Source organism: Balaenoptera musculus, chromosome 2, assembly GCF_009873245.2.
Source record: "Balaenoptera musculus isolate JJ_BM4_2016_0621 chromosome 2, mBalMus1.pri.v3, whole genome shotgun sequence".
NCBI lineage: Eukaryota > Metazoa > Chordata > Mammalia > Artiodactyla > Balaenopteridae > Balaenoptera > Balaenoptera musculus.
Genome location: NC_045786.1, coordinates 112,076,861 through 112,102,884, shown reverse-complemented (window position 1 = coordinate 112,102,884; position 26,024 = coordinate 112,076,861). Strand labels below are relative to the sequence as shown.

Below are 26,024 nucleotides of genomic sequence, written 5' to 3'. Positions count from 1 at the left end.
GCTGTGGAAGGGGGTTGGGAGGAGGAATGAGACCAGTTTAAGAGGTAATGGCACATGATAAATTACAGATGTAATAGGATTTGGTTACTAAATGGTGTAAAGAGTGAGGGAGGAAGGACTTGAATGGGACTTAGGTTTCTGGCCTGAACATCTGAAGATACTGATGCCATTAACTGAATGGGAGTACAGGATTGCTTGTTTGTGCGTGTGTGTAATAGAAGAAGTGGGGCAGGGGGTAAGGAATGATTTTTGTCTTGTCTCAAGTGCCTGTGGACACCCGTGTGGTGCTCTACAAATGGACAGAGTAGGTCTGGGGACATTTCTTGGTATAAAGAAAAGGAATACTCTTGTAATGTGAACAGCTCATTTACATAGTGCTCAACCATTAGCGCCCCAAACCCTGAGATAGTTATTGCCCTGCTAGCAGTAAAAGCTTGATTACAGCCCCTGACTGATGACGGTGCAAAGGGCCTGGGTTCCCACAACTTATACGGGCAAAATATTAGTTGTGATTAATTATCGTGTGGCACTATACAAAGACTAGATGATTTACTGTGGCTTCCGGAGGGCGCTTGCTTGGTTTTTCGCCGCAGCCCTCAGGGAACGGGAACTGGACAGCTCCCCAGGTGGCCTTCGGCCCTTCTGGGACCGGAGCCGCCCAGCCGCAAGCTGTCTCCAGACACGTGAGCCTGCGCCTTCGGGCCCTCTCGGCCTAGGGTGCTTCGACCTTGGGCGGAGGGCACTTCCTTCCTTCTTCCGCGCTCTCGGACCCCGGCCCCGTCGGGGCGGGCCGGGTGGGCGGGGTGGGGCTGCTCCGAGGCCCCGCCGCCGGCCCCGCCCCGCTTGCCGGCCGCCGCCGGCTCCCTCCGGCCCGCGGTGCGGTGCGCGCCTGCGCCAGCTCTCGCCTCGGAGCAGCCATGATGGTGGGTGTCCGCGGCGCCGAGCCCCGGGCGCGCGGTGGGGGCGGCGGGCGCTGGGCGGGTGCGGGGGCTGCGCCGGCCTGACATTAACGTCTCCCCTTGTGTCTCCCCCACTCCATCCTCTCCCCGGCGCGCCGGGCCCCGCCAACCTCGCAGGAAGGCCTGGACGACGGCCCCGACTTCCTCTCGGAGGAGGACCGCGGAGTAAGTTCTGCCTCCTTCTGGCTCGCGGGACCCTCCCTCCCCCGCCTTGGTCCAGGGGTGTGGTACGGGAGGGGGGGGGGTCTCCGGCTGCACGGCACCCCCTCCCCGCCGGCCTCCTTTCGATTTCCTCGCCGCACCGCGCCCCGCCCTCCTGCAGCCCTTCCTCCCTTGGGGCCGTTCGGTTCTGATTTCCCGGGGACCCGCCGCCGCTCTTGGCCCCCGCCGCGGCTCCGACTCTTCGGTGGGCCTCCTTCCCCGCCCGGTCGGGGTGCTAGTGGGGAAGTGGAGGTGGAGGCCGGAGCTGGACACCCACCGCCACCACGTTGGGGGCTGTGAAAACCCATTGTCAGACCTTCCTGCCGGCACCTTCAATTTCCCCTTGGGGACCTCTCGAACCCGCCCTCGTCCACCCTTCTTTCCCTCTAAAACGTTATAGTACGGGCTTGTTCTAAATTACCCTTTTGCACGGGATTTTACAGTCGCCGAATCTAAACTCTTCTCTAGTATCCTACCAGATTTTGTAAAGTGCTGGTAGCCCACAGTACCTTTACTTTTCCTAATGCCCAAAAACACATCTTTTGCAGAGATCCCTTGGTGGTGATTTGAGGCAGTGCATTTCAGTTCAGAAAGGGCCTTCAGGGCTGTGATTCCTCCCTCCCACTCTCTCCCCGCATTTACCTTGGCCGAAGGGTAGTAATCTGTATAGTGCCTTGTACAAGTGAGCCCTTGAAAAATATTGATACATGATGATTGCAGCTCAGCAACGTTCCATGGTTCCTTCACATTTAACAGTTTGCGCTTTAGTTTTCCATTTTGCTTTTACTTATTTATCTTAGACAATGTGAGAGACACGTCTGTTAGTCGATTTTGGGCAGGTGATAAAATATTCTTATAGGATGTTATTCCTGGTTTTTTAAAATAAGAGATAAGGTAGTTAGTATTAACTGATGACCTTTATAAAGCTTTAAAATGGTAAGAAAGATGCAGAAGGTGCTGCATATTTTTATAAACGATGAATTAATAAATTTCTCAGTTTACACAAAAGCATCATTTAGAATTACTAGTTAGCATGAAAGCATCATGTAGGACTTCTGGTTACTTCTTAAAATTTTAGGTTCTAATGAATTTTAAGACAAAGTGCATGTGTATGAATGTGTATATGTATCTTCTGGGGTAGGTGAATCATAGTAATAGTCATATCTGGGCACTGTGTTAGCACTGTATAAGCATTGTTTCATTATATCCTCTTATCATCCTTGTGAAGCTTTTAGTATCCCCCATTTACAGATGAGAAATCTGAACCTCAGAGAAACTAAGTAGTCTGAAGTCACACAGCCAGTGAGTGAGAGAGGTGGACTTTAAACCATGTTGCTGACATCAAAGCCAGTGCACATATTTCTCGAAGTTGCCTTGAAACACTTGTATCAGAATCACCTGGGGTGTTTGAAAAACTAAAGTCAAAAGTTTCTGGGCCCACCCTCTAGTAAATTAATCTCTTGAGGTAGGGAGGACAGATAACTACTTTGTTAACAAGCAAGAAGATTCCATTGTACACTGAAGTCTGATTATGGCTGCACAGAGTTATCCTGCTATTTCCTCATTTCAGGAACAGAAATTTCAGGCCTGTTTAAATTTCCTGATATTGTGTTTGTCCTGATAGAAATAGATTGCCATAAATAGATTAGAACTTTTAGGCATTGCACTTTTAGTTTAGATTGTCTTGTTCAGCCTTTTAAGAAAGTCTTGATAGAGAAAAAGCATGAAGTACATATTTGATACAAATTGTAGGGGGGACATCACAGATTCAAAAATAATAGTGCAAACATTTCATTCAAAGCAGCAAGTAAGCAAAATTAAAGACAGCATTTTTAAATACATTTTTAAGCAGCCTTAAATTTTCATTATGATATTTGGAACAGAAGAGAGGCTTACAGCCTTAAGAAAATACTGTTTTGTGACAAACTTAAAAAGCAGACTTTAAGGATACACAATATTGAAAATTATTGGCCACTTTTTGATCTCTTCGGTTACACCTCTAATAATAGGGTATTTTTTTCTTTCCCAAACGAAGGACAGTAACATATTATTTAGTAAACAAATGAGCCCTTTGAACTGGACACATTTTGCTCTGATGTGCTTGTTAAATAGAGCAGTACGTGCCAGCATGATGGCGTAATTCTCTTAGCATTTGATTTGAATTCTAAATAATATGTTTATTGTTTTCAGAATTACTTCAGGTGGAGGAACTGCACCTCTCCTGGACTCCTAGCCTTTCTCCTCCCTCTTATTCCTTATCTTCATTAATGTCATAATTTCCAGTCCTTCATGCAAGAAGCTTCTGAATCATAACATTCATCCCCATACCAGAACAGTCACTGAGGCCAGATAATTTCACCTCAGAAATGTTGTTAGCCCATCTTTCATTTACATGGCCGCAGTTAAAGTCCCTCTGTCTCTTGCCTGGACTGTAGCAGTATCTGTCGTTGGTCTGTCTCCAGGCTCTCTACTTTCCAGTCCAGACTGCACATGACTGGTAGTTACCTAACTGAAATGATTAGATCATATGGCACCAATAGTCACAAGGACTTACGGGAACCCAGTTCTTTTTGCAGTAAGGTCCAAACTCCTTATGCTAGCATTGAACACCGTTCATAACCCTTTCTGGCTGACTTCATTTCTCAAGATGCCCCTGCCCCATATACACACACACACACACACACACACACACACACACACACACACACACACACACAATAGGCATATTCTAGTCTACTTGTCATTGCCCAACCACCTCTGCACTTTAATGTCTGCTTTATGCATGCTTCTCAATGTTGTGGAGTGTTTTTTTTTTTCCCCTCACCTTTTTTTTCACATGAAATTTGACTTATCTTTTAAGACTTGGCCCAGATGTTTGCATTTTCTTTTGTACCTACTCAGCATTTAGCTTGAACACATTGCACATTTATTGATAGTTATTTCCAATAAAAACGTGACATAGATTTTGTTGGCAAAGGATAAGATGAATGTTGGCAGAGGAAGAAGAGGAAGTTCCTGCCCTGGGGCCGTGGCAGTGTAGTGAGGAGCTTACAGGTGAAGTGCCGTGGGAGTACGAAGGAGAGTGAAGACATAATGATAGCTACACACTGATGAAGCGTTTGCTGCATACCAGGGACTTTCCACACGTCAACTCAATTCTCAAATGCCTGTGAAGTAACTGCTACTATTATTCCTACTTTGGAAAGGAAAAGTGAGGTTCAGAGAGATTAAATAACTTGCCCTGGTTCATACAGCCAGTATGAGCTGTATTCAAACTCAGGGAGTCTAGCTGTAGGTACTGGGCTGTTAACCACTGTGCTGTTGCCTGCAGGAGCTAAGCCTTAAATGTTGATTGCGTAGGCTCCCAGGGTTGGGGAAGGCTTGCCAGCAGAGAGGATAACATGTGTAGGTCATTAGGTTCTACCTGGAGCACTTTTTCTTACTGGAAGCAGGAGTAGATATGGGTAATACAGATAAAGTGCATAATGTGGGAAGTCCTGAGGGATCACCAGCTAGGAAGGACATATGCCCAGATGAAAATAGCATTGTAGATGACTCCGATGTAGAAGGTGGATTGCTTCCTTGCAGAAAGCAGAGAAACCAGTTACCAGGCTGTTGCGGCAGTCCGGATGAGAAATGTTAAAGGTAGAACTAAGGCAGCGGAAGAAGGGATGAAGGAGGGGACATAGCAGAGAGATGTTTAGGAGATAGAATGCACAGGGCATAGTGGCTGAATAAATACACGCGCTAGACAGAGGAGAAGGAGATGAGGAATATAAGAGAGAATAGCAGAGTTAGAAGGTAGATAGTAAGTTTGGTTTTCAGATATGTTGGATTTGAAGTGCCTGTGAAGTATCTAATCCCTTCCCTGCCAGACTAGAAAGTAAGATCTGAAAGGGTGAAGATTGTGTCCTTTCATTGCTCTATCACAAGCACATCTGACAGTGGTTGGCACGTTGAAGGCACTCAGTTTAATAAGTAAATACATCCAGGTGGATATGTCTAGTTAGTAACTTGAAATTATGATTGGGAACTTAGAATAAGAGGTGTGAGTTGAAGGTATAAATTTCGGAGTTATTAGTCGAGAATGTCTGAGATTGCCAACGCTAGATAGTACCCAGCGGGAAACAGCATTCACAGGCCAAGGAGAAGAAATGGACTAACTGATGGGGCTGAGATGGGTGGGGAGAAAATGAAAAGAGTCCCCAGAAGTTGAGAGAGTTTTAAGGACATGGTCAGAATGATCATTGAGGCAAAATACCAAAGAGAGATCAAGAAGACTGCAAAGTATTGGATTTGGAAATTAGGTCCTCACTGTGGGGAGGTTTTGTGAGACCAGGGCTAACTTGACTAGAAGAGCAGTGTACGAGCAGGTTCTAGAGCAAACAGGAAGATTACATGCTCAGGTAGCCGGAGAGCTCCGCTCTCTATAGGACACCACTCCTTCTGAGAATGCAGAGGAGATGGTGAGTACAGACCTATTTATAGAAAGGCTTATTGATGGGTCTGAGGGAAAACAGCTGCTAGTGTTTATTTCTTGGGGATGTGGGAGACAGGGTCACTTGTTGGGCGTAGGGGTGGAAATGCAGTCAAGGGTTGAGATAGTAAAGTTTTGGAGTGGTTGCTCAGGGAATCAGAAGGAGAGCTGAGCAGATCGGCCCTGGACTGTTGAATGGCTTTAAGAGTCTAATGCAGGGGCTTCCCTGGTGGCGCAGTGGTTGAGAATCTGCCTGCCAATGCAGGGGACACGGGTTCGAGCCCTGGTCTGGGAGGATCCCACATGCCACGGAGCGGCTAGGCCCGTGAGCCACAATTGCTGAGCCTGCGCGTCTGGAGCCTGTGCTCCGCAACAAGAGAGGCCGCGATAGTGAGAGGCCCGCGCACCACGATGAAGAGTGGCCCCCGCTTGCCACAACTAGAGAAAGCCCTCGCACAGAAACGAAGACCCAACACAGCCATAAATAAATAAATAAATAAATAAAATAAACCCAAAGTTTAAAAAAAAGAGTCTAATGCAGTTGGGAGAGCAATAATTTGTAGTGGACAAGCACAGACAGTTGTGACTTTTCCCTAGCCACACTCAGCTCAAAAAAGCAAAGAAAGTTGATGATTGAATTGATCCTACATGTAGGAATTTGCAAGCCAAGTACAGCAAAAGAGCAATGGGAGTTGACAAGACCAGCAAGAAAGGCATTGGAGTGACATCATGCGACTCTAGTAATGTTTTGTTATTTCTGGTATGATGGATGAAAGGAAATCTAGTTTCTGGAAAGTATATGTATAATCAACCATTGATTTGACTGCTGAGTATACAGAGTATCATAATGGAAATAATTTATTACAGGACTTCCAAAGTCATAACTGGTTGTAAATCAACTATACTTCAATAAAAATTTTTTTAAAATCATAACTGGACTAGGAGTAAAATAGATTTAAATTTTGGCCTGAGTTAGTGAACTTAACAGAATTTCTGTCTGCCTCATGGGGTTTTTCACTGATTATACTGTAATTCCCTAGAAATAGTTTCTTAGCCCTGTTATGGTTCGCGCCTTTCTTTCAGGGCTGCAGTGAGCCGGAAGAATAGGGCCTGGGGGGCCACTGTAAGGATTAGGCTTTTCTCTAAGTGGGAACCCCTTAGGTTTTGAGCAGAGGAGTGATTTCTAGTTTAGTGGGATGGTTCCAGTGGCCCTATAAGGAATATAGATTGAAGAGGGAAAGAGACAGAAGCAAGAGACCAGTTGGGAGGCTGTTGCAATAATCAGTTATTTTCCTTCTTCCTTCCTCCTCCATCCACCCATCCATCTCTGTACATGTACTTTTCTGGCAAAAGATTAACAGTTAAGTTTTTAGGAGTGTCATAAGGTAGATACTTTAACATGGAAACACATCAGTGTAGTAAACTAGTAGTGAATGTCCTCTTTACTAAGTAATTATATGTGAAGAATTAATCTATCCGCAGTAGGGCAGTGTCTTTAGATTGTTTTTCTAAGGATAGTGTATTTATGTTAATCATTTTCTCTGCCAGGGCTTTCTCTTTTTTTTTTTTTAACTTTTTTTAAAAAAAATATTTATTTATTTATTTATGGCTGTGTTGGGTCTTCATTTCTGTGCGAGGGCTTTCTCTAGTTGCGGCAAGTGGGGGCCACTCCTCATCGCGGTGCGCGGGCCTCTCACTGTTGTGGCCTCTCTTGTTGCGGAGCACAGGCTCCAGACGCGCAGGCTCAGTAATTGTGGCACACGGGCTTAGTTGCTCCGCGGCATGTGGGATCCTCCCAGACCAGGGCTCGAACCCGTGTCCCCTGCATTGGCAGGCAGATTCTCAACCACTGCGCCACCAGGGAAGCAGGGCTTTCTCTTGACCATGACACAAATGTTTAACCTAGTCAGTCTTTGACAAAAGAAAGTACAAAGTTCATTGGCCCAGATAAGGATTAAACTGGTGAATGTAGTCCAGTTAGAATTTCCTCAAACTGACCTCACTACTTGCACAGTTAATTAAATGTTGATGAATCACAAGTTGTTTGCTTTGACTCTTCCCCTTAACAAAAACTGTCTAAAATTATTGACTTTTCTGTAAACAAAGAAGAAAATCCACCTGGAAAATCTGTGTACATTTTATGTAATTAACACTAAATTTACAGGCATTCCCTGATGTCCAGTGGTTAGGACTCCGTGATTCCACTGCAGGGGGCCTGGGTTCCACCCCGGTTGGGGAACTAAGATCCTGCAAGCCACGCGTCATGGCCAAAAAAACAAAAACAAAAAAAACCACACATTAAATTTACAATATGATATTTTATTAAATCTAAGGTGCAATTGATTGGAAGACATATTTTCCAGTGCTTTAATATGCTTTAATAAAGCATACAAGAGAGAATTTATCAAAGAGTTAGAAAGTAAGAAGTAGAGGAATAAAAGCAAAGGAGCGAACTTCTGGGGCTGATGGAAATGTTCCATATCTTAATTATGGTGATGATTACAGGGGTGTAACCTACATATTTGTTCAAACTCTTCAAACTATATACTTAAAATCTGCAGTTCATTATATGTAAACTATACCTAAAAAATAAAGTATAAGACCAAAAGGGGTAAATGTATAATACAGGAATATTTTTTATTGATAAGTTACAATTTTAAAAAGCCAGGTGTTTTACTGTCAGACAAAACAAAGCAAAAAAAGGGGAACAGTGTATTTGGTATAAAAGGATAACAAAATGGAAAACAGAAATATTTTAATAATTTAAAATAATCTTTAATTGGAAGAATAAATAACAGCCCTTCATATGTACAAATCCTGAAAGGTGTGTTTCCAAGTTGATGGTGCAACGGTTAAAAAAAAGAAAATAAACCTGAAAATTAAAATATACTTAGAGATATGAAATCTGGCAGAAATGTTTTATATAATCATTGAAAAGAAAATATTAGCAGTTGAGATGAAGTTTTGACAGAATGTAAAGACAAAGACAACCTGGAAAATCTAGGCCAGTGTTCCCAACTATGGTTTTTAAGGCTCATTCTGAAGATTCTGTTTTGATAACGTCTGGGATAGGGCGTGGGATTCTGTATTTTTTAACAAGCATCCAGGTTGAGTCTTATCAGTTCTGTTTGAAAAATCCTAGACTAGGCAGTGAAAACAAGAAATGGAGAACTGCCAAGGTTATTATTCCAAAAACCATATGATAAATTTATGAGTTTCCTGTGGCTGCTATAACAAATTACTGCAAACCTGACGGGTTAACACAACAGAATTTATTCTCTCACAGTTCTGCAGGCCCGAAGTCTGAAATCACTATCACTGAGCTGAGATCAAGGTGTTGGCAGGGCCATGCTCCCTGAGGCTCTAGCGAAGAATTAGTTACTTGTCTCTTCCAGCTTTCTCGTGGCTGCCTGCAGTCCTTGGCTTGTGGCTTTACCACTCTAATCTCTGCCTCCGTAGTTAAGTTGCCTTCTCTTCTTTTGTCTGTGTCAAATTTCCCTCTGCCTCCTTCTTATGAAGATACATGTATTGTATTTAGGACCCACCTGGATAATCCAGGATAATCTCCCCATCTTTTTTACCATATAAGATAACATCCACAGGGATTTGGATATGGATGTCTTTTGGGGAGCTGTAATTCATCCCACCACAATAAACATCTTAAGAGTGGCCTGAATGTGAGTAAAGAGAAATAAAGAAACAGATTTCTTAAATTAGAATTAAGGTAAGGGGTTAGAGAGCAGGTAGGAAGGACAGTTTGAAGACATAAGACTAAATAAAAGCAAGAAAACCAAAGAACAAAGTACTCTCTAATGTTGCCAGTACTTCAGAAGCAATGAAGATAGTTGGAAAATGAAAAAGAATACTTCTTTGTAATTCAAAACAACCTTTAAGTTCATTTCTTTTATCAGACAGTGGGCTACATGTAGCATTGAGTACAATAGCAGTTTTTTAAACATTTTAAAATATTTTTATGTAAGTTTATAGTATTAACTTTTAAAAATATGATTACTGATTGAAATTTAATTTAATATAAACTTATTAAAGTTATCAATAAAGTTTTCATTAAAGGCCATGCAATTTAAATAGTGATTAATTTCTTCTGTGACTCTTTAAGTTAGATTGTATGTAATGGTATTTATTTTTTAAAAACATGTCTAGTCAATACAGAACCAAAAGAGCAAAAATGAAATAGTATGTTACTTTCATTACTAATAAACAACCCTATTTAATGGAAAACTTCACAAAATTCAACTTTTAATAAATCACAAGATTTCTTAAAGGCTTATTTTTTTCCTATTTATAAAAGTAATACATGCATATTGTGGAAAGTTGGGAGAATAAAAGACTATACGAAGAAGCAAATCCACTGCAACTCACATTTTGTTGTATTTCTTATGAGCCTTTTATTTATGCATTTTTTTAAACATCTTTACTAGAGTATAATTGCTTTACAGTGGTGTGTTAGTTTCTGCTTTACATCAAAGTGAATCAGCTATACATATACATATATACCCATATCCCCTCCCTCTTGCGTCTCCCTCCCACCCTCCCTATCCCACCCCTCCAGGTGGTCACAAAGCGCCGAGCTGATCTCCCTGTGCTATTCGGCTGCTTCCCACTAGCTATCTATATTACATTTGGTAGTGTATATATGTCCATGCCACTCTCTCACTTCGTCCCAGCTTACCCTTCCCCCTCCCCGTGTCCTCAAGTCCATTCTCTATGTCTGCGTCTTTATTCCTGTCCTGCCCCTAGGTTCTTCAGAACCATTTCTCCATTTTTTTTATATAATTGAGATCATAGAATAAACAATTTTGCTTCCAGCATTTTTTCCATTTACATTGTAATTGAAATTTGAAACACTAATGACTAGGTAAGATTCCAAAGTCAGTCCTGGCTTTTACAACTAGAGTATTTGAAGCAAGCTACTTAGTTACACTTTAAATATTTCATATCTTTGCAACTGGCTGAGACTTTATCTTTTAGTGTGTTTGCTTCTTTTGTAAATCTCCAAATTACCCAAAGATGTTAGAATGTTTATTTGTTTAAAGAGGAAGAAAAATGGATGAAATTTAAGAATTATAAGTAGAATTATGATTAGAATTATATGTGAAGAAGTCTTCTCATAAATGGGTAGATAGAAATGGGTGTATAGAGTAAAATTTAATTTAGAAGAATTAAAGAGTACTGTAGAGTAAAATTTAATTCATATCACAGGAGTTAATTCTTATTTATTATATGTTAGCATTTTTTTAGCACTTTACATATACATAATACATATATGTAATATATTTAATTATCATTAATAGTTTTATTGTATATTCCTGAATTAAAATAAGCAATAGCTTATTTATAGCTTATAGCGTTTAAATGATTGGCCAATATTCTTTTTATTATTTTTCTTGTTCTTAAAGGCAGATACATTTTAGAACACTTGAACTTTTAAAGGACCATCTTCTTGGAAAATAGTTTACTTTTTGGGTGAAACTAATAATGTTTAGCACATTGATTCATACAAAGCAAAGTATAGTTGCATGGTGTAGAATGAAAATTGGTTAAGATAATAACATACCCAAAGCACCTCCCCCCAAATAGATAGATAGATAGATAGATAGATAGATAGATAGATAGATAGATAGATACAGATATAGATAATATAGAGTAAATGAACTTGAGTACTTTTTAGATTTAAGATTCTTTTGTTAGTTTAGTTTTGTTTTTGCATTGTCTTATTGTCTGGGAGAAGAATTAAATTGTATAAAAGCCTACAGAATTTTCATTGAGTTATTATTTTCTTTTTCTAGCTTAAAGCAATAAATGTAGATCTTCAAAGTGATGCTGCTCTGCAGGTGGACATTTCTGATGCTCTTAGTGAGAGAGATAAAGTAAAATTCACTGTTCACACAAAGGTAAATGGGATCTTGTACTTCTGTTATTTTAGTTATTGTGCTAATGTTACATGTGTAATAATATATTGACTAGAATTTTGGTTTTGAACATAATTAGAAATTCTATTTTAGTTTATAATTCACTGCTGTTATTTTAACAAAACGTTTTAGGGAAATGTACTTTTTAAAGGTTAACATTTGAGAATTAATCATAGAACTTAGGCATAGTACAAATTTAATTTTCTCTAGACTTTTAGTATCTTTTACCATTCTTGTTATTTTCAATTTTGTTACATTCAGTTAAATTACTGTTTTAACAGACTATTTTCTTTTTAGATTTCAGTTCTCAGGCACGTTTTCAGATTATGATCTATTTTTCTTTGTTTGAATAGTTGTTTGATATATTTATAGGATAACTTTGTAATGGTAGAAGTACAATATAATAAGAGGCTGTCAGCTTATTTTCTCAAAGATCCCAGGATAATTTTGTCTGTGTGTCTCAGGGTTTTCATAATAGAGTGTAAAAGCACTGATAATCTTTCATAAAAGACTAATTTTAAAAAATAAGGTATAAAATGTTAAAAGCTTTTTTAATGTAACTTCGATTTTTATTTGAGAGAATCTCTGTCTTTGCAGAGTTCATTGCCAAATTTTAAACAAAACGAGTTTTCAGTTGTTCGACAACATGAGGAATTTATCTGGCTTCACGATTCCTTCGTTGAAAATGAAGACTATGCAGGTTACATTGTAAGTGTTGAGGTTCCATTTTAATCCCATTTTCTAGGAGTTTTTTAGATACTTTATTATGTGTTGAAATCTTATTTTGCACTTCTAGTGAACTGAGGTGGTTTTTTTAAATTGCCAGCTACAAAATGTAATTGGCTACCACTTTTATCCTGAGTTGTCTTGTTTGGGAGTGTGGGGATATGGATATGTTATTCTCCCTCATTTAAACTTAAATTCTTACTGTTTATTAGAATAGAAATGGGCTTGTCCTAGGGGGTAGCTAAGGGGGTATTACAAACCATACTGGTCTTGAACCCTTAGGTAGACAGATGTTTAGAGTTGGAGGGCTTCTTAAGAGATTATCTAATATAAATAGGCACTGGGTGTTGTGCCTCAACTGTTGACCACAGTCAGATTTCTGAAGTTTAGTTTCATTTGATTTCCTTGAAATCATCCTGACCTGACCTGATTCCATCTTTATCCTTGTGGCCCCTCCTTCTCAGTCATTTGCTTTTTTTTCTTTCTACAAGTTGAGTTTCGTGGACAACTGGCAGTGCTTTTTCTTTTTCTTTTTTTCTTTTTGGTTAATTACCAGTTTATATAAAGGATACAACTCAGGAACAGCCAAATGGAAGAAGAGATGCATAGGATGAGGTATTGGGGTGGGGGGGTTGACACAGAACTTTCATGCCCTTTCCAGGACGTACCGCCTTCCATTTTCCCAGCATGTCAATGTGTTTACCAGCCTAGAAGCTTCTCCTGTTTCCACCTTTTTTTCCCTCATCTTGTGTGATGACATTTTCTTACTACTTTTTTCTCCCATAGACTAAACACTCCTCAAAGATCAAGACCATGTCTTATTTATCTTTATATGCCAGTTGTTCAGCATCATGCCTGGCACATAGTAGATGCTGTGTGCGGGCATCAGTGAATGTGTGCTGATCTGTATTTGATGCTTCCTTCCCTATTGCTTTCCTTGGTGTAATCCTTTTCTTCAGGTCATTGTTATTTTAACTTTCCCCTACTTACCTTTTCTTCCTCTTACTTGCTCTCTTTGCTTTCCATCATTTCCCCTTAACAGTTCTTACTTGTAGGCTCTTCCTCCTAAGATAAGTTTTTTCTTATATCCTTCCCTTGAATGATATGTCTCTTCCAGATCTTATATTTTTATTTAAGGTAAGTGCTTACTTACCCACTTACTGTGGGTGAATAAGATGAGGTTAGTCATTAGTCTGTATATTGTTCTCCTGTTTTTAAGTCAGTGCTTTCTGCCTCTGGTACACTCTAATCGTACCATTTACATACTTTTGAAAAATAGTGTACATATTTGCTACACATTTATTTAGTGTGTACTCAAAGCTTAATGCACATAGACATTTGAGGACTCTAGGTTGCCACATCTAGAATCTGCAGACTAAAGTTCGGGTACTACTGTTCTAACGCCAGAAAATAGTGCTCTGCTCTTGTTTCTTCCTTGGTGTAAAGGACCTCAAGGATCTTAATTTCTAGACTTAATCAAATTCTCTAACCTTAATCGGGATATTCCTGGTATCCAGTTCATTCAGGATGACTTTAGCTCTCTCAGACAACAGTCTTTTATGGTGGCAGTAGTACAATTGCTGCAAGAAATTAAAGTCTTTAAAACTAGTGATTTGGGGGACTTCCCTGGCGGCCCAGTGGTTAAGACTCCGTGCTTCCACTGCTGGGGGCATGGGTTTGATCCCTGGTCAGTGCGGTCAAACAACAACAACAACAACAAAACTAGTGATTTGGTTCCATTACAGATCCCTCCAGCACCACCAAGACCTGATTTTGATGCCTCAAGGGAAAAACTACAGAAACTTGGAGAAGGAGAAGGGTCTATGACAAAGGAAGAATTCACAAAGATGAAACAGGAGCTGGAAGCGTATGTGATTTTTGTTGTTAATTGTGCTTATTTTAATGCCTTTTTTGTTTTGTTTGTGTTTTTGTTTTTTTGCTCTCTGATATCCCATCCTTTCAATCATTTCACCACATTGACCCTTTCTGGAAGATACAGGTTTAAGCCATACAACCAGTGTTAATGATCATGATCAGAGCCTACAGGAAAATTATAGAATACTTGTCTGCACTGTAAAATTCTTTAAATTACAGTTTTACATAGACTCTGAAAATTGAAAACAGAGGATCCAAAAGTTTATAAAAAATAGTAGAAAGGGAAATAATGACTTTTTAAAGCACAGTGTAAATCGTTTCATTTTTTATTTACAAGGCCTTAGTTACTACTTACCTGGTTCTCTTTTTTTGACAAGTGCATACTACCAAGACTTCTATTTCTCATAGAAGTGTGCACTGAGCAACTCTGAATATATTCTGCTTTCTTTTTCAAAAAGTGTGTGTGTGTGTGTGTGTATGTGTAATTTTCCCCCTCCTCTTTTCTCTGCCTGTGGCTTCTGGCTGAAGGGAAAAGAATAGGAGCAAAGTAACGAGAGAATAGTTTTTTAATGTTTTTTATTAAATGATTACTAGTTTCATATATACTAGACATATTAAATCCTTGAAAAAATAGAGATAATTTCTATTTCATTTTTAGCATATTTGCTGAAAATACAGTTTTTCCTCTTTTATTAAACATTCGAAATAATTTTGGATTTGCTGCATATTGTTTTTCTGTATTTTGAGAGTTATACAAGGAAATAACTTTCCTTGCATTATCATCACCTTCATCACTCTTTTTCTGGTCATTTCTCCCCTTTGTGCATTTCCTTTTCTTGCACTGAATTTCAGTTTTTAAGCATATTTTCACAGTGATACTAGACTCCTCTTCAGATGCTAAACTCTTGACAAGATAAATTAACAAAGTAGGTCTTCTTTGTTAAAGTGTAAGTGACAGATATTTTAAGAATTCTGTCAATACTGAGTGCAAGCAGTAGTCTGATAGCAGACATATATATAATTCTATAGTTTATAAGACTGAAAGCTGGAAATTAGCAGAGCACATTAATATTGAAAGAATCAGTGGTTTTCCAGTGGCCCTGATCATGATTCTTTTGTGGTCTGGTTAGGGGTTGGATAACAGAGAACCTTGGGTTTATTCTGCTACCTCCATCCTCTGCATCCTTCTTTTTTGTCTTCACTGAATGACTACCCTCACAGAGATCAAACTTCTCCCAACATTGATCCTGCTGGTTTGCTGGTATGTAAAACTTATCCTCCTTGCACGTAGTTGAAGCAAGAATATTGGGCCTTTTCCTTGAGTGTTTTTTTTTTCGAAACTGACATGTATTACTATATGATCGCTGTGATTCACTGATGATATTAAAATATTTTAAACACAGTTCTTCAATTGTAATGGCAAAAATTAGTCTCTCCATGGTGTGTTTCTTTCTTGTGTGCTTGGGTCATTAGATGAAAATAGTTATTAATGTTGAAAATATGCTTACCGAGGTTTGGTTTCTGTTTTTTTTTTTTTTTGTACGAAGGTGTTTAAAAGCAGTAATTATCTAGAAATTGAATTATTAAAGTTGTACAGTATAATTTGTAGTATACTTTCTCTGAAGCTAAAAACAAAAACCCCTGTAGTTACCTTTAACATCAACCTGCATAGGAAGAAAGGTTCATAAAACCTAAAAATATTAACATTTAAATGTAATAAATACTATTAACTAGCATGAAGTCTTTTCAGAGCTGGGTTTTATACATTGAATATTTCATTAACAGTTCAACTAAAAGCTTTGTTTACATGGATTGTATTTTTGTATCTCTAATTTTGCATTTAGAATAATTCAAAGAGTATTTGCTGAAAAAAGTGTTGCAGATGTTTTTCTGCAGTGTTTTACCTTTAATTTTGTGTATTGTTTCTAGTGAGTATTTGGCAATATTCAAGAAGACCGTTGCGATGCATGAAGTGTTCCTGTGTCGTGTGGCAGCACATCCTATTTTGAGGAAAGATTTAAATTTCCATGTCTTCCTGGAATATAATCAAGATGTGAGTATTGATCAAAGTAGTGATCAAGGTTTATTTTTAAAGCGTCATTGGAAAGAGTAGGGAGTTGTTAGAAAAGACTTAAGGCCTTATAAAAACATTTTATAAAATGTTCTTATTTTTCAAGCAGTTTAAAATGACTCTTTTTCATGGGACCTCTCTCATCAATATATTCTCCAATGACATTCATGATTCTGCCCAAGGTCTCAGGGCCAACAGGAATTTTGATTGGTGCACCAGAATCCAGGACTTCCTGGCCTCTAACCAAGCCTTCTGTACCATCCATGGCAGTGGTCCTTGCTGTGCTCTCACCCAAATGCTGGGCCACCTCCAAAACCAGCCTGGTCTCCCTGCCTTGCACTTCCAGGGCATTTAGGATGGGTGGCAGTCCCTCATCAAATTGGACATCCCCCACTACACCAGTGACCGCTACAATGTGCCCAGTGGCGGTGTCTGCCTTTGGCGAGGGAGATATTTAAGCAGCATTGTCTCTGGCAGACTGGAGCGGCTCCCGGTAAGAACTAGGCTTGGGGTAACGGCGCTGAAGGGCTGAGTCCCTGAAAGGCCGCAGAGGCCGGGGCAGCGGCCACACGACCCACAAGACCCAACATGGCAGAGCCCGGGGCGGGGGTTGAGTGAAGAGCATTTGACTTTAACACCTCACCTCCCAATCAAGTGAGAAAAATCCCTGCTGGGTTCCTCGTCTCAGAAAAGAGTCTTTTAGATTCAACACAAAATGTGTTGCTATCATCTGGATCAGAATGCCATCCCTAAGTCCCTCACATCTCTAGGTGGAGCTGAGATGCTGGGCAAATTCACGACTCTCACTGATGGGTTAAGGGCTTAGATCTTGATCAATCATCTTGAGTTATTAGTTGTAGAACAGTGTTTTTATGCTGTTGCGTTATATCTGATTTCTTTATTCTGGTGTGTAAATATTATTTGTTGGTAAAAATAATTGGTTACATCAATTTGCTGGTTTTACTCATCTGTAAATCCCGAGTCTCTAGAAAAAAATATATATACATAAAACTTATTTGATTAAAAAAAAATGACTCTTTTTCAGTGATAATGCACTGTTTCAGTAGAACTTGAGTGGATTAATTTTTCAAATGATGGTATATTATGTTATTACTGGGATATTGATTTTCATCCTGAATTGTGAACTTCTTAAGAAATAGGGTCATTAGGGCTTCCCTGGTGGCTCAGTGGTTAAGAATTCTCCTGCCAATGCAGGGGACATGGGTTCGAGCCCTGGTTCAGGAAGATCCTACATGCTGTGGAGCAGCTAAGCCTGTGCGCCACAACTACTGACCTTGTGCTCTAGAGCCCGCGAGCCACAACTACTGAGCCCACATGCCACAACTACTGAAGCCGGCACACCTAGAGCCTGTGCTCCACAACAAGAGAAGCCACCTCCATGGGAAGCCCGCACACCGCAACGAAGAGTAGCCCCCACTCGCTGCAACTAGAGAAAGCCTGCGCACAGCAGCGAAGACCCAACACAGCCAAAAATAAATAAATGAAATAAAATTTTTTAAAAATTATTTTAAAAAAAGAAATAGGGTTATTAAATTTATTAATGTTCTTAAATTTGAGTTTGGAGGCTTCTGAAGCCTTATGGAGAATTCCAGAGAAGTACTTGAGCTAAAGAATTCAATATTACTTTTGGGTTAATCATTGACTCTTGATCTGTTTAACCAGCCTTCTTCAGTGCTGATTGCTCTTACTTTTCCTCCCTCCCTCCCTGCCTGAAAACTCTGTTATAATGCAAAAAGAGATTTGAGGTGGTTGAACTTTGAAAGTTTCTTCATTTGTGGTGCTGGAAAAACTCTTTTCAGTGGATGGGTGATACAGATCTTGGGATCTATATTTGGATGACAAGATTAACTCATAATTTTAGTAGAAAACAAATGTAAGCATAGTGGTTTGTTTGCTTACAAGTCAACATCAAGATCAAAGAATTTTGTGTATACAAATTTTCCCTCTTGGTTTGGTTTTAGTAGCTGTGACAATAAAATGTCCTAAGTCTAGCAGTAGAGAAAACTTTTAAAAGGGTATGAAAGTGTAACTCAAAATGTAGCACTTTAGCGTGGGTACTCTCACAAGCATAAGTATAGTATGTGGTACTGGCCTGTGGTCACTTAATAACTAGGAATTATAAAGAATGCTGGCTGTATTGTGAATTACAAGAATCTAAAAATGATTCATGAATAGGGTTGCTAACAAACACATGATAGAATGCTGTCATCACTTTTTTACCTTTATGAGTTTGTTTATGCTGGCCCTTATTATGGCCTGGGCTAAAACCTTAACAGTAATTTGGTAGAGCAACATAGGTGTAAAGTGAGGCATGGTGGTAACAGCACAAGGCCACCTTAGTACTCAGGCTCCAAGTACTCTATCCTATTGCCACAGCCCTTAGTACTATCTGAAATTATATATCTGTATTTTTTTTTTAATTAATTTATTTTTACTTTTGGCTGCGTTGGGTCTTCATTGCAGTGTGCATGCTTTTCTCTAGTTGTGGAGAGCAGGGACTACTCTTCGTTGTGGCGTGTCGGCTTCTCTTTGTGGTGGCTTCTCTTGTTGCGGAGCATGGGCGATAGGCGTGTGGGCTTCAGTAGTTGTGGCTCACAGGCTCTAGAGCGCAGGCTCAGTAGTTGTGGCTTGCAGGCTCTAGAGCACAGACTCAGTAGTTGAGGTGCACGGGCTTAGTTGCTCCGCGGCTTGTGGGGTCTTCCCAGACCAGGCTCGAACCCGTGTTCCCTGCATCGGCAGGCAATTCTTAACCACTGCGCCACCAAGGAAGTCCCTATATCTGTATTTTAAAAATTTGTTTATATATCCATTATCTATTTCCCCCTACTAAAAAGTAAGCTCTCTGGGAGTAAGACTTGAATTTTTCACCATTGTATCCTCACTATTTTAGAATTGTGCCTGACCGTTAAGATATAAAAATATTTGTTAAAATAATAAGTGAAAGATTATTGTTTAGTTCAGCTTTATAAATAGCTTTCATAAATCCTAGGATTTCATAATTTTTTTCCCACCAAGGTAGATTTATTTTTCTTCTTACAAATTTTTTTAAATATATTTGTTGTTGTTTTTATTTATTTGTTTGTTTGTTTATGGTTGCACCAAGTCTTAGTTGTGGCATGTGAGATCGTTTTAGTTGTGGCATGTGGACTCTTAGTTGCGGCATCGGAACTCTAGTTGTGGCATGCATGTGGGATCTAGTTCCCTGACCAGGGATCGAACCCGGGCCCCCTTAATTGGGAGCACGGAGTCTTAACCTCTAGACCACCAGGGAAGTCCCTCTTCCTTACAAATTAATATGTGCTTAATAGAGATGATGGGGGCTTCCCTGGTGGTGCAGTGGTTGAGAATCTGCCTGCCAATGCAGGGGACACGGGTTCAAGCCCTGGTCTGGGAAGATCCCACATGCCGCGGAGCAGCTAGGCCCGTGAGCCACAACTACTGAGCCTGCGCGTCTGGAGCCTGTGCCCCGCAACAAGAGAGGCTGCGACAGTGAAAGGCGCACGCACCGCGATGAAGAGTGGCCCCCGCTTGCCGCAACTAGAGAAAGCCCTCGCACAGAAACGAAGACCCAACACAACCATAATTAATTAATTAATTAATTAATTAATTAATTAGTTTTAAAAATGTCAGGACAATGCTAAATACTGCAATAAATAAATAAATAAATAAATAGAGGTGATGATGATGCATTTTAGTAACCCTTTTAATATCAGCAAATGGTTGTTTTGGAGAAAGCCTAGAAAGATGGACAGGAAAGTGTTTTGCAAATATTCTTTAATTAATTAATAACAAGTATGTTAACAGGTTGTAGAAGATCATAGGCCCCAAATTAAAAGGTTTTTCTCAACCTTGTCTCTAGTGCTGTTTCTCAGATCTTTACTCAGTTCAGTGGTGCTGGAAAAGAAATCTGTCTGTGCTATTCTACTATCTGAACTTCAGAGGGTCATGGGACTGATGAGCTGTTGAAATAGAGTGAAAGTATCTTGAAGTCTGAAAAGGCTGTGGGGCATCTGGAAAGCCTAGAAAATCTTGTTCCAGCATTTAGTCTTATGAGAAATGGTCACTGGTGTAAGGAATGATTGCCTGTAGTATTGCTTTCCTTATGTAGCTCTGCCCCTTCTGTTTCCAGTACCTATAGCTTTAGTCTGCTTAGCAGTAGATTAAATATTTAACCTATTCAACACCCTAATCTTCATTCATTTCTTCCTGCCGCATCAGTGACCACACCCAGGACCTTGTCTCACCTCTGAGTTCTTTTTTTTTTTTTTTTTTTTAATACATTTATTTGTTTATTTTTGGCTGCATTGGGTCTTCCTTGCTGCACGCGAGCTTTCTCTAGTTGCAACGAGCTGGGGCTACTCTTCCTTGCAGTGCGTGGGCTTCTCATTGCGGTGGCTTCTCTAGTTGTGGATCATGGGCTCTAGGCACGTGGGCTCAGTAGTTGTGGCTTGTGGCCTCTAGAGCACAGGCTCAGTAGTTGTGGTGCTCGGGCTTATTTGCTCCGCAGCATGTAAGATCTTCCCGGACCAGGGCTCGAACCTGTGTCGCCTGCATTGGCAGGCGGATTCTTAACCACTGCACCACCAGGGAAGCCCCACCTCTGAGTTCTTAAACCCTAATATTATAGACTCCAAACATAGCCTTCTGTCCTCGCAGCTCCCTTTTTCCCTGTTCCCCTTATAGTTCTTTGACTCACTGCTGCATCTAGACCCTTGACCTCTCCTGCACTTTGACCCTGTCAGTAGCCCTTTTGTCTTTTCTCATCTCGCCTAGAGTGCCTGCTCTGTTCCTTATAACAAGGTGATGACTTTAGACAGGTCTCTCCCATTTTCCATTAAAGCTGATTTCAGTAATTCTTCTTGATCAGATAGTGGCCTTGTTCACGGCGGGGTGGGGGGGGCACCAGTCAGAAATCAAATCCCTGAGCTGCCTGCATCCCCACAGCCTTCAACCACCTTGGTGGCCACACTCATTTAATAGCTTCTTTTCTTTTTTCTTTTTTACTTTCTCCTTTCCAGTCTCGATTCCTTTTTTTCTTTTGCTTGCCTAACTGCCCCGACTAGAACCTCCAGTACAGTGTTAAATGGAAGTGACAAGAGCAGACATCCTTGTTTTGTCCCTGATCTTAGGGAGAAAGCATTTACTGTTTCACTGTCAGGTATGATGTTAACGGTGGGTTTTTTCATAGATGCCATTTGTCAGCTTAAAGAAGTTCTTTTCTATTCCTAGTTTGTTGAGTGGTGTTATAATGAAAAAGTACATCTATTGAGATGATCATGCGGTTTTTCTCCTCTATTCTATTAATGTGGTGAAATACATCATGCTTTTCCATGTTGACTAAGATATCTTTCTAGCTATGCTGGCTCCCATGTACTTGTGGATCTATGGGAATCTCTCTTGATGTGTTTTCGTCTTAACTCTAAAGCTACTTCCCAGTCTCTTTCATGGGCTTTATCCTCCATATATCCATTCATTTAAATCTGATTCTTCCAAGGTTCCTCACTGAGTTCTCTAGAAGTCTAAAAGCTCCTCTAGACTTCGAATTCTGTAAATTCTCTCTAAGTCATATCATCTACTCCTGTGGCTCCATCTACTCTAATATGCTCTTAAGTTAGAAATACGATGGGGACTCCCTGGCGGTCCAGTGGTTAGGACTCTATGCTTCCACTGCAGAGGGCACGGGTTCCATCCCTGGTTGGGGAACTAAGATCCCGCAAGCTGTGCAGCATGGCCAAAAATTTTTTTGAAAAAAGAATTTTTGGTGAAAGAGGAGGTATCATCTCAGATACAGAGGAACCTAAAAGCTCAGAGCTTCTTTTGAGAACAGTTTGGAACATAAGGCTCTTTAGGGGTAGAGTGGTACGTGGAAAGGTAAGTTGAAACAGATTTTTCAAAGTATTGAGTACCGTGCTAAGGAGATTGGCCTTCATTCTCTGAACATTATGAAACTTTGTAAACTTATTAAGTTTCCAAAGTGTGATATTGGAAAGTTATCACAAGCAGCAGAATGGATTGGATGGAGGAGAGGAGGGATGTTAACTAGTAGTCCAATGTAGTAGTCTAGGCAAGAGATAATGAGGACTTTTACAGGACAGTGGGAGTGGAAAGGGACAAATTTCAGAAATTTGCTGGTAGAATTTGAGCTGTGAGAGGAAGAAATTGTAGATTACTTCAAGAATTTTAATGAAAGGTACGGGGCTTTAGGGAATATACGAGAATCTGAGAGACTGGTTGGATGGCGTGGGGTGGGGCATGAATAGGGAACCAGGAAGAGGGAAAACTTGGAGATTAGACTATAGTGAGTACTCTTTTAAGATTTTTCTAATGTGGGGTTAGCAGAATCTGTGTGTAAGGATATGATGTAGGCAATTGGAAATAGGATCTAAGGTTCAGGAAAGAGCTTAGGGGTAGTGAGAGAGATTTGTGAGTCACTTACGTAAAGGTGGGCATTGAAGCCATGGCAGTAGATAAGGAAATTAGATAGGATGTTCCTTCATGGGGTCCCTGATGCAGCAAGTAGTAAAGTCAAAGAGCTAGCTGCTTCTCAATTTTGCCTTTAGATATACCATTCATGCCAGGCAGAGTCATCTTTTGTGTCCTTTGTATCATGAGTTGCTGACCCCAGAACAGGTGAGGAGATGATATTTGGATGGGTTTGGAGTGAAGAATTTGCAAAATGTATTTTCAAAGCTTTTACAGAATCATATGATGGTATATTGTACTCCAGTAAATTTTGCATGTTCAAAGGAACTCCTTCCTGAGTTAATATTTAGTTGACTTTGTATGATATAGTAGTGTTCAACAAAGTATGATGAGAGGGTTACTTACAACAAAATTATCAAATATACTTACAAAATTTGGGAAAGCTAGGCCTTACTGTAGATCAGCTGAACCTGAATCTTTGGGAGTGAGGCCAGATTCCTCTTTAATACCCCAGAATTTGAAAATCAGTGATATACATGATGAAATTGCCACTTTATTAAGTTTAAAAACTGGGGTCCTTTTGAGATTGCCATTTTGATATCAGAGAATAAAGGAGGCATTAACTTCTCATTTGTAATCTTAAAAGAAATGCTAACTTAAATTAACCTTTCTTTCAGTTGAGTGTGCGAGGAAAAAATAAAAAAGAGAAACTTGAAGATTTCTTTAAAAACATGGTTAAATCAGCAGATGGGGTAATTGTTTCTGGAGTAAAGGTAAGACTTTATTTAATTAACAGAGGTGTTGGTTTGAGAATTTACTTCTTTTAAGAGGGAGATAGATTGAGATTTCAGACGTGCAGACGATAGAGTAAAAGAGATGTTTGGATAGTAGACTTCTTAGGTCTGGGAAACTGGGCCCCTCGCCCTGGGTTCCTCAAGAGCTCCCTTCTCTAAGGGGTAATAGGTCTGCAGGTCCAAGTGGATTTGCCCACCCAGAGCCCATGCCCCTTTCCTCCAAACCAGACCATTCTCCAGGTATCTAGAATCCTATATTTCCTCGCCCAAATCCCAAGCCTTCTTTCAGGTCCTGCACAGGCTTTTTCCTTGAGTTCATCTGCCAGTGGGTAGACTGTGCCACTGGTGGCTGTCCTCCACAGGTGGTCAAGGAGTAGAGGGAAGGCACAGGGCAGAAGATCAGTGTGCAGGGTGGAATGAACGTCCAGCCACGTGCACATGAGGTCCCCCTGGGTGCCTTACAGAGTCACGGGGTGGGGCACAGAGGGTCTGCCTCCGTTTATACACTTACCCAATTGGCCTTAGAAATGTTAGGGGCAGACCTGGGTTCAGATTTGGAGTTAGAAGAGCTCAGTTGAGGTTTTGGTTTTGTCTCATAGTAGCTACATGACCTTGGAAAAAGTCACTTTCTTTCTCTGAATCTCGGTTTTCCCATTTTCAAAATTTGGTTAGTAATGCCACCTAGCTCACAGGATTGTTAGATTGAATGAGATGATATGTGTGAATATACTTACAAAGTTAATTACTTACCGAGATAACACCTAAATTTTTCTTAATGATGTTCTGAAAATGGTACAAAAATGGATTTTTATGAAAACTCTAACCATTAAAATATAAGAGAGAAATGTTTCTATTACATTATTAAGTAAATACTAATAAGAGATAAATAATGCTTTGTCATCATTGCCTGTTTTTATAAATACAGCTATAGTAAAACTTGGGTGTAAAGTACTATTTGATTTATACTTTAATTTTGCAGAGACAGGTCAGTTGATACGTTGACAGTGCATGTACTGTGGCTACTTTCTAATAAAGACTCAGCATGGGAGTTCCCTGGCGGTCCAGTGGTTAGGACTTTAACTGCCGTGGGCCCGGGTTCAATCCCTGGTAGGGAACTAGGATCCCAACAACCGTGCGTTGTGGCCCAAAAAAAGAACTTACTTCCATTTTGATACTTCCACATTAATGTTGAACTTTTTTCTTTTTTTTCTTTTTTATTTATTTATTTATTTATTTAGGCTGTGCTGGGTCTTAGTTGCAGCGCACAGGATCTTCACTGTGGCATGTGGGATCTTTAGTTGTAGCATGCAGACTTCTTAGTTGCGGCATGCATGCGGGATCTAGATCCCTGACCAGGGATCGAACCCCGGCCCCGAGTCTTACCCACTGCACCACCACAGAAGTCCCTGAATTGTTTTCTTAACATTAAGTATAAACCACTATATTGATTATGATTTTGATAATTTTATTGAAGTAATAGCTGACGTTTTTTGAACATTTACAGTGTGGTGTTTGGTAGCCCACATTTCATTAATCTTCACTACACCTCTGCAAGTTAGTTTATCTCCATTTTTACATTTAAGAAAACTGGTACACATGAACTGGCAGATTTTAAATGACATTTTATCAGTACTAACTTTTGCTTCTGTGTACTGTTGATGTCGGTCTCAATCATTTCAGCTGGTGCTTTTTCAATAAACAATTGCTGTTTTAAAAGGGAGGAAAGTACTGTTAATAATTTTTATTTTTTAAGTATTTCTAGTTTTGTTCCAGAAAAGATTGAAAACAGTGTTTAATATGAAAATTGCTCCCAGATAGCTACTTTGGCCAGGTTCCCCAAAGCAGTCAGAGAGGGCCCTAATGACTAAGGGATTCAGGAACAGCATTCAGGAATGGCCCATAGAATGCATAACAGACCAAGAAAAACATATTTTCACTTGTCTGCCAGGCTTTTTTCCCTTTTTCTCATAAAGCAAATGATCACTCCCACTGGCAGAAGTATATCTGTTGGAGAACAGGACTGTAGAGACGGAGCACAAGTAGGAACACATTTGAGTACAACACATGAGCCTGAACCATAATGGGGAGCTCTAAGCCTTCAGCTGCAAAACTGTAGAAGATTTCTTACTTGATAGATAGAAACACATGTTTTTAAAGTCTGAACTTGTTGATGAAATCAATATAATGTCTGATTATTAGAGGATAGCTATGCTGTTTTACTGATGATCTTTTATGATTATAAGGATAACAAAGTGATTTATGTATTAGACTAAAGCAAATAAGTGAAAAAAGCTTATATTTTCTTTTGATCCCATAGGATGTAGATGATTTCTTTGAGCATGAACGAACATTCCTTTTAGAATATCATAACCGAGTTAAGGATGCATCTGCTAAATCTGATAGAATGACAAGATCCCACAAAAGTAAGGTTTTTCTCTGTGGCTAAAGTTTACACTGTTTAATGGAATATTTATAAAGTTATTTACAGTTTGTAAAAGTCTTGATATAGGGCAGTGGTTCTCAAACTGTGGTCTATGAAGCTTTGAT

General features: G+C 39.9%; 1 protein-coding gene across 1 annotated transcript in view; it reads left to right on the top strand.

The window, feature by feature from the left end:
* Nucleotides 1-842: 842 nt before the first annotated feature.
* Nucleotides 843-26,024, top strand: part of SNX6 (sorting nexin 6) — a 54,860-nt gene continuing 29,678 nt past the window's right edge. Inside the window, exons 1-8 of the mRNA XM_036842568.1 lie at nucleotides 843-923; nucleotides 1,077-1,124; nucleotides 11,445-11,549; nucleotides 12,165-12,275; nucleotides 14,039-14,160; nucleotides 16,098-16,221; nucleotides 23,361-23,456; nucleotides 25,795-25,900. Of these exons, the coding sequence (XP_036698463.1) occupies nucleotides 918-923; nucleotides 1,077-1,124; nucleotides 11,445-11,549; nucleotides 12,165-12,275; nucleotides 14,039-14,160; nucleotides 16,098-16,221; nucleotides 23,361-23,456; nucleotides 25,795-25,900 (718 nt within the window). The 5' untranslated portion in view covers nucleotides 843-917. The remainder of the gene's footprint in view (nucleotides 924-1,076; nucleotides 1,125-11,444; nucleotides 11,550-12,164; nucleotides 12,276-14,038; nucleotides 14,161-16,097; nucleotides 16,222-23,360; nucleotides 23,457-25,794; nucleotides 25,901-26,024) is intronic.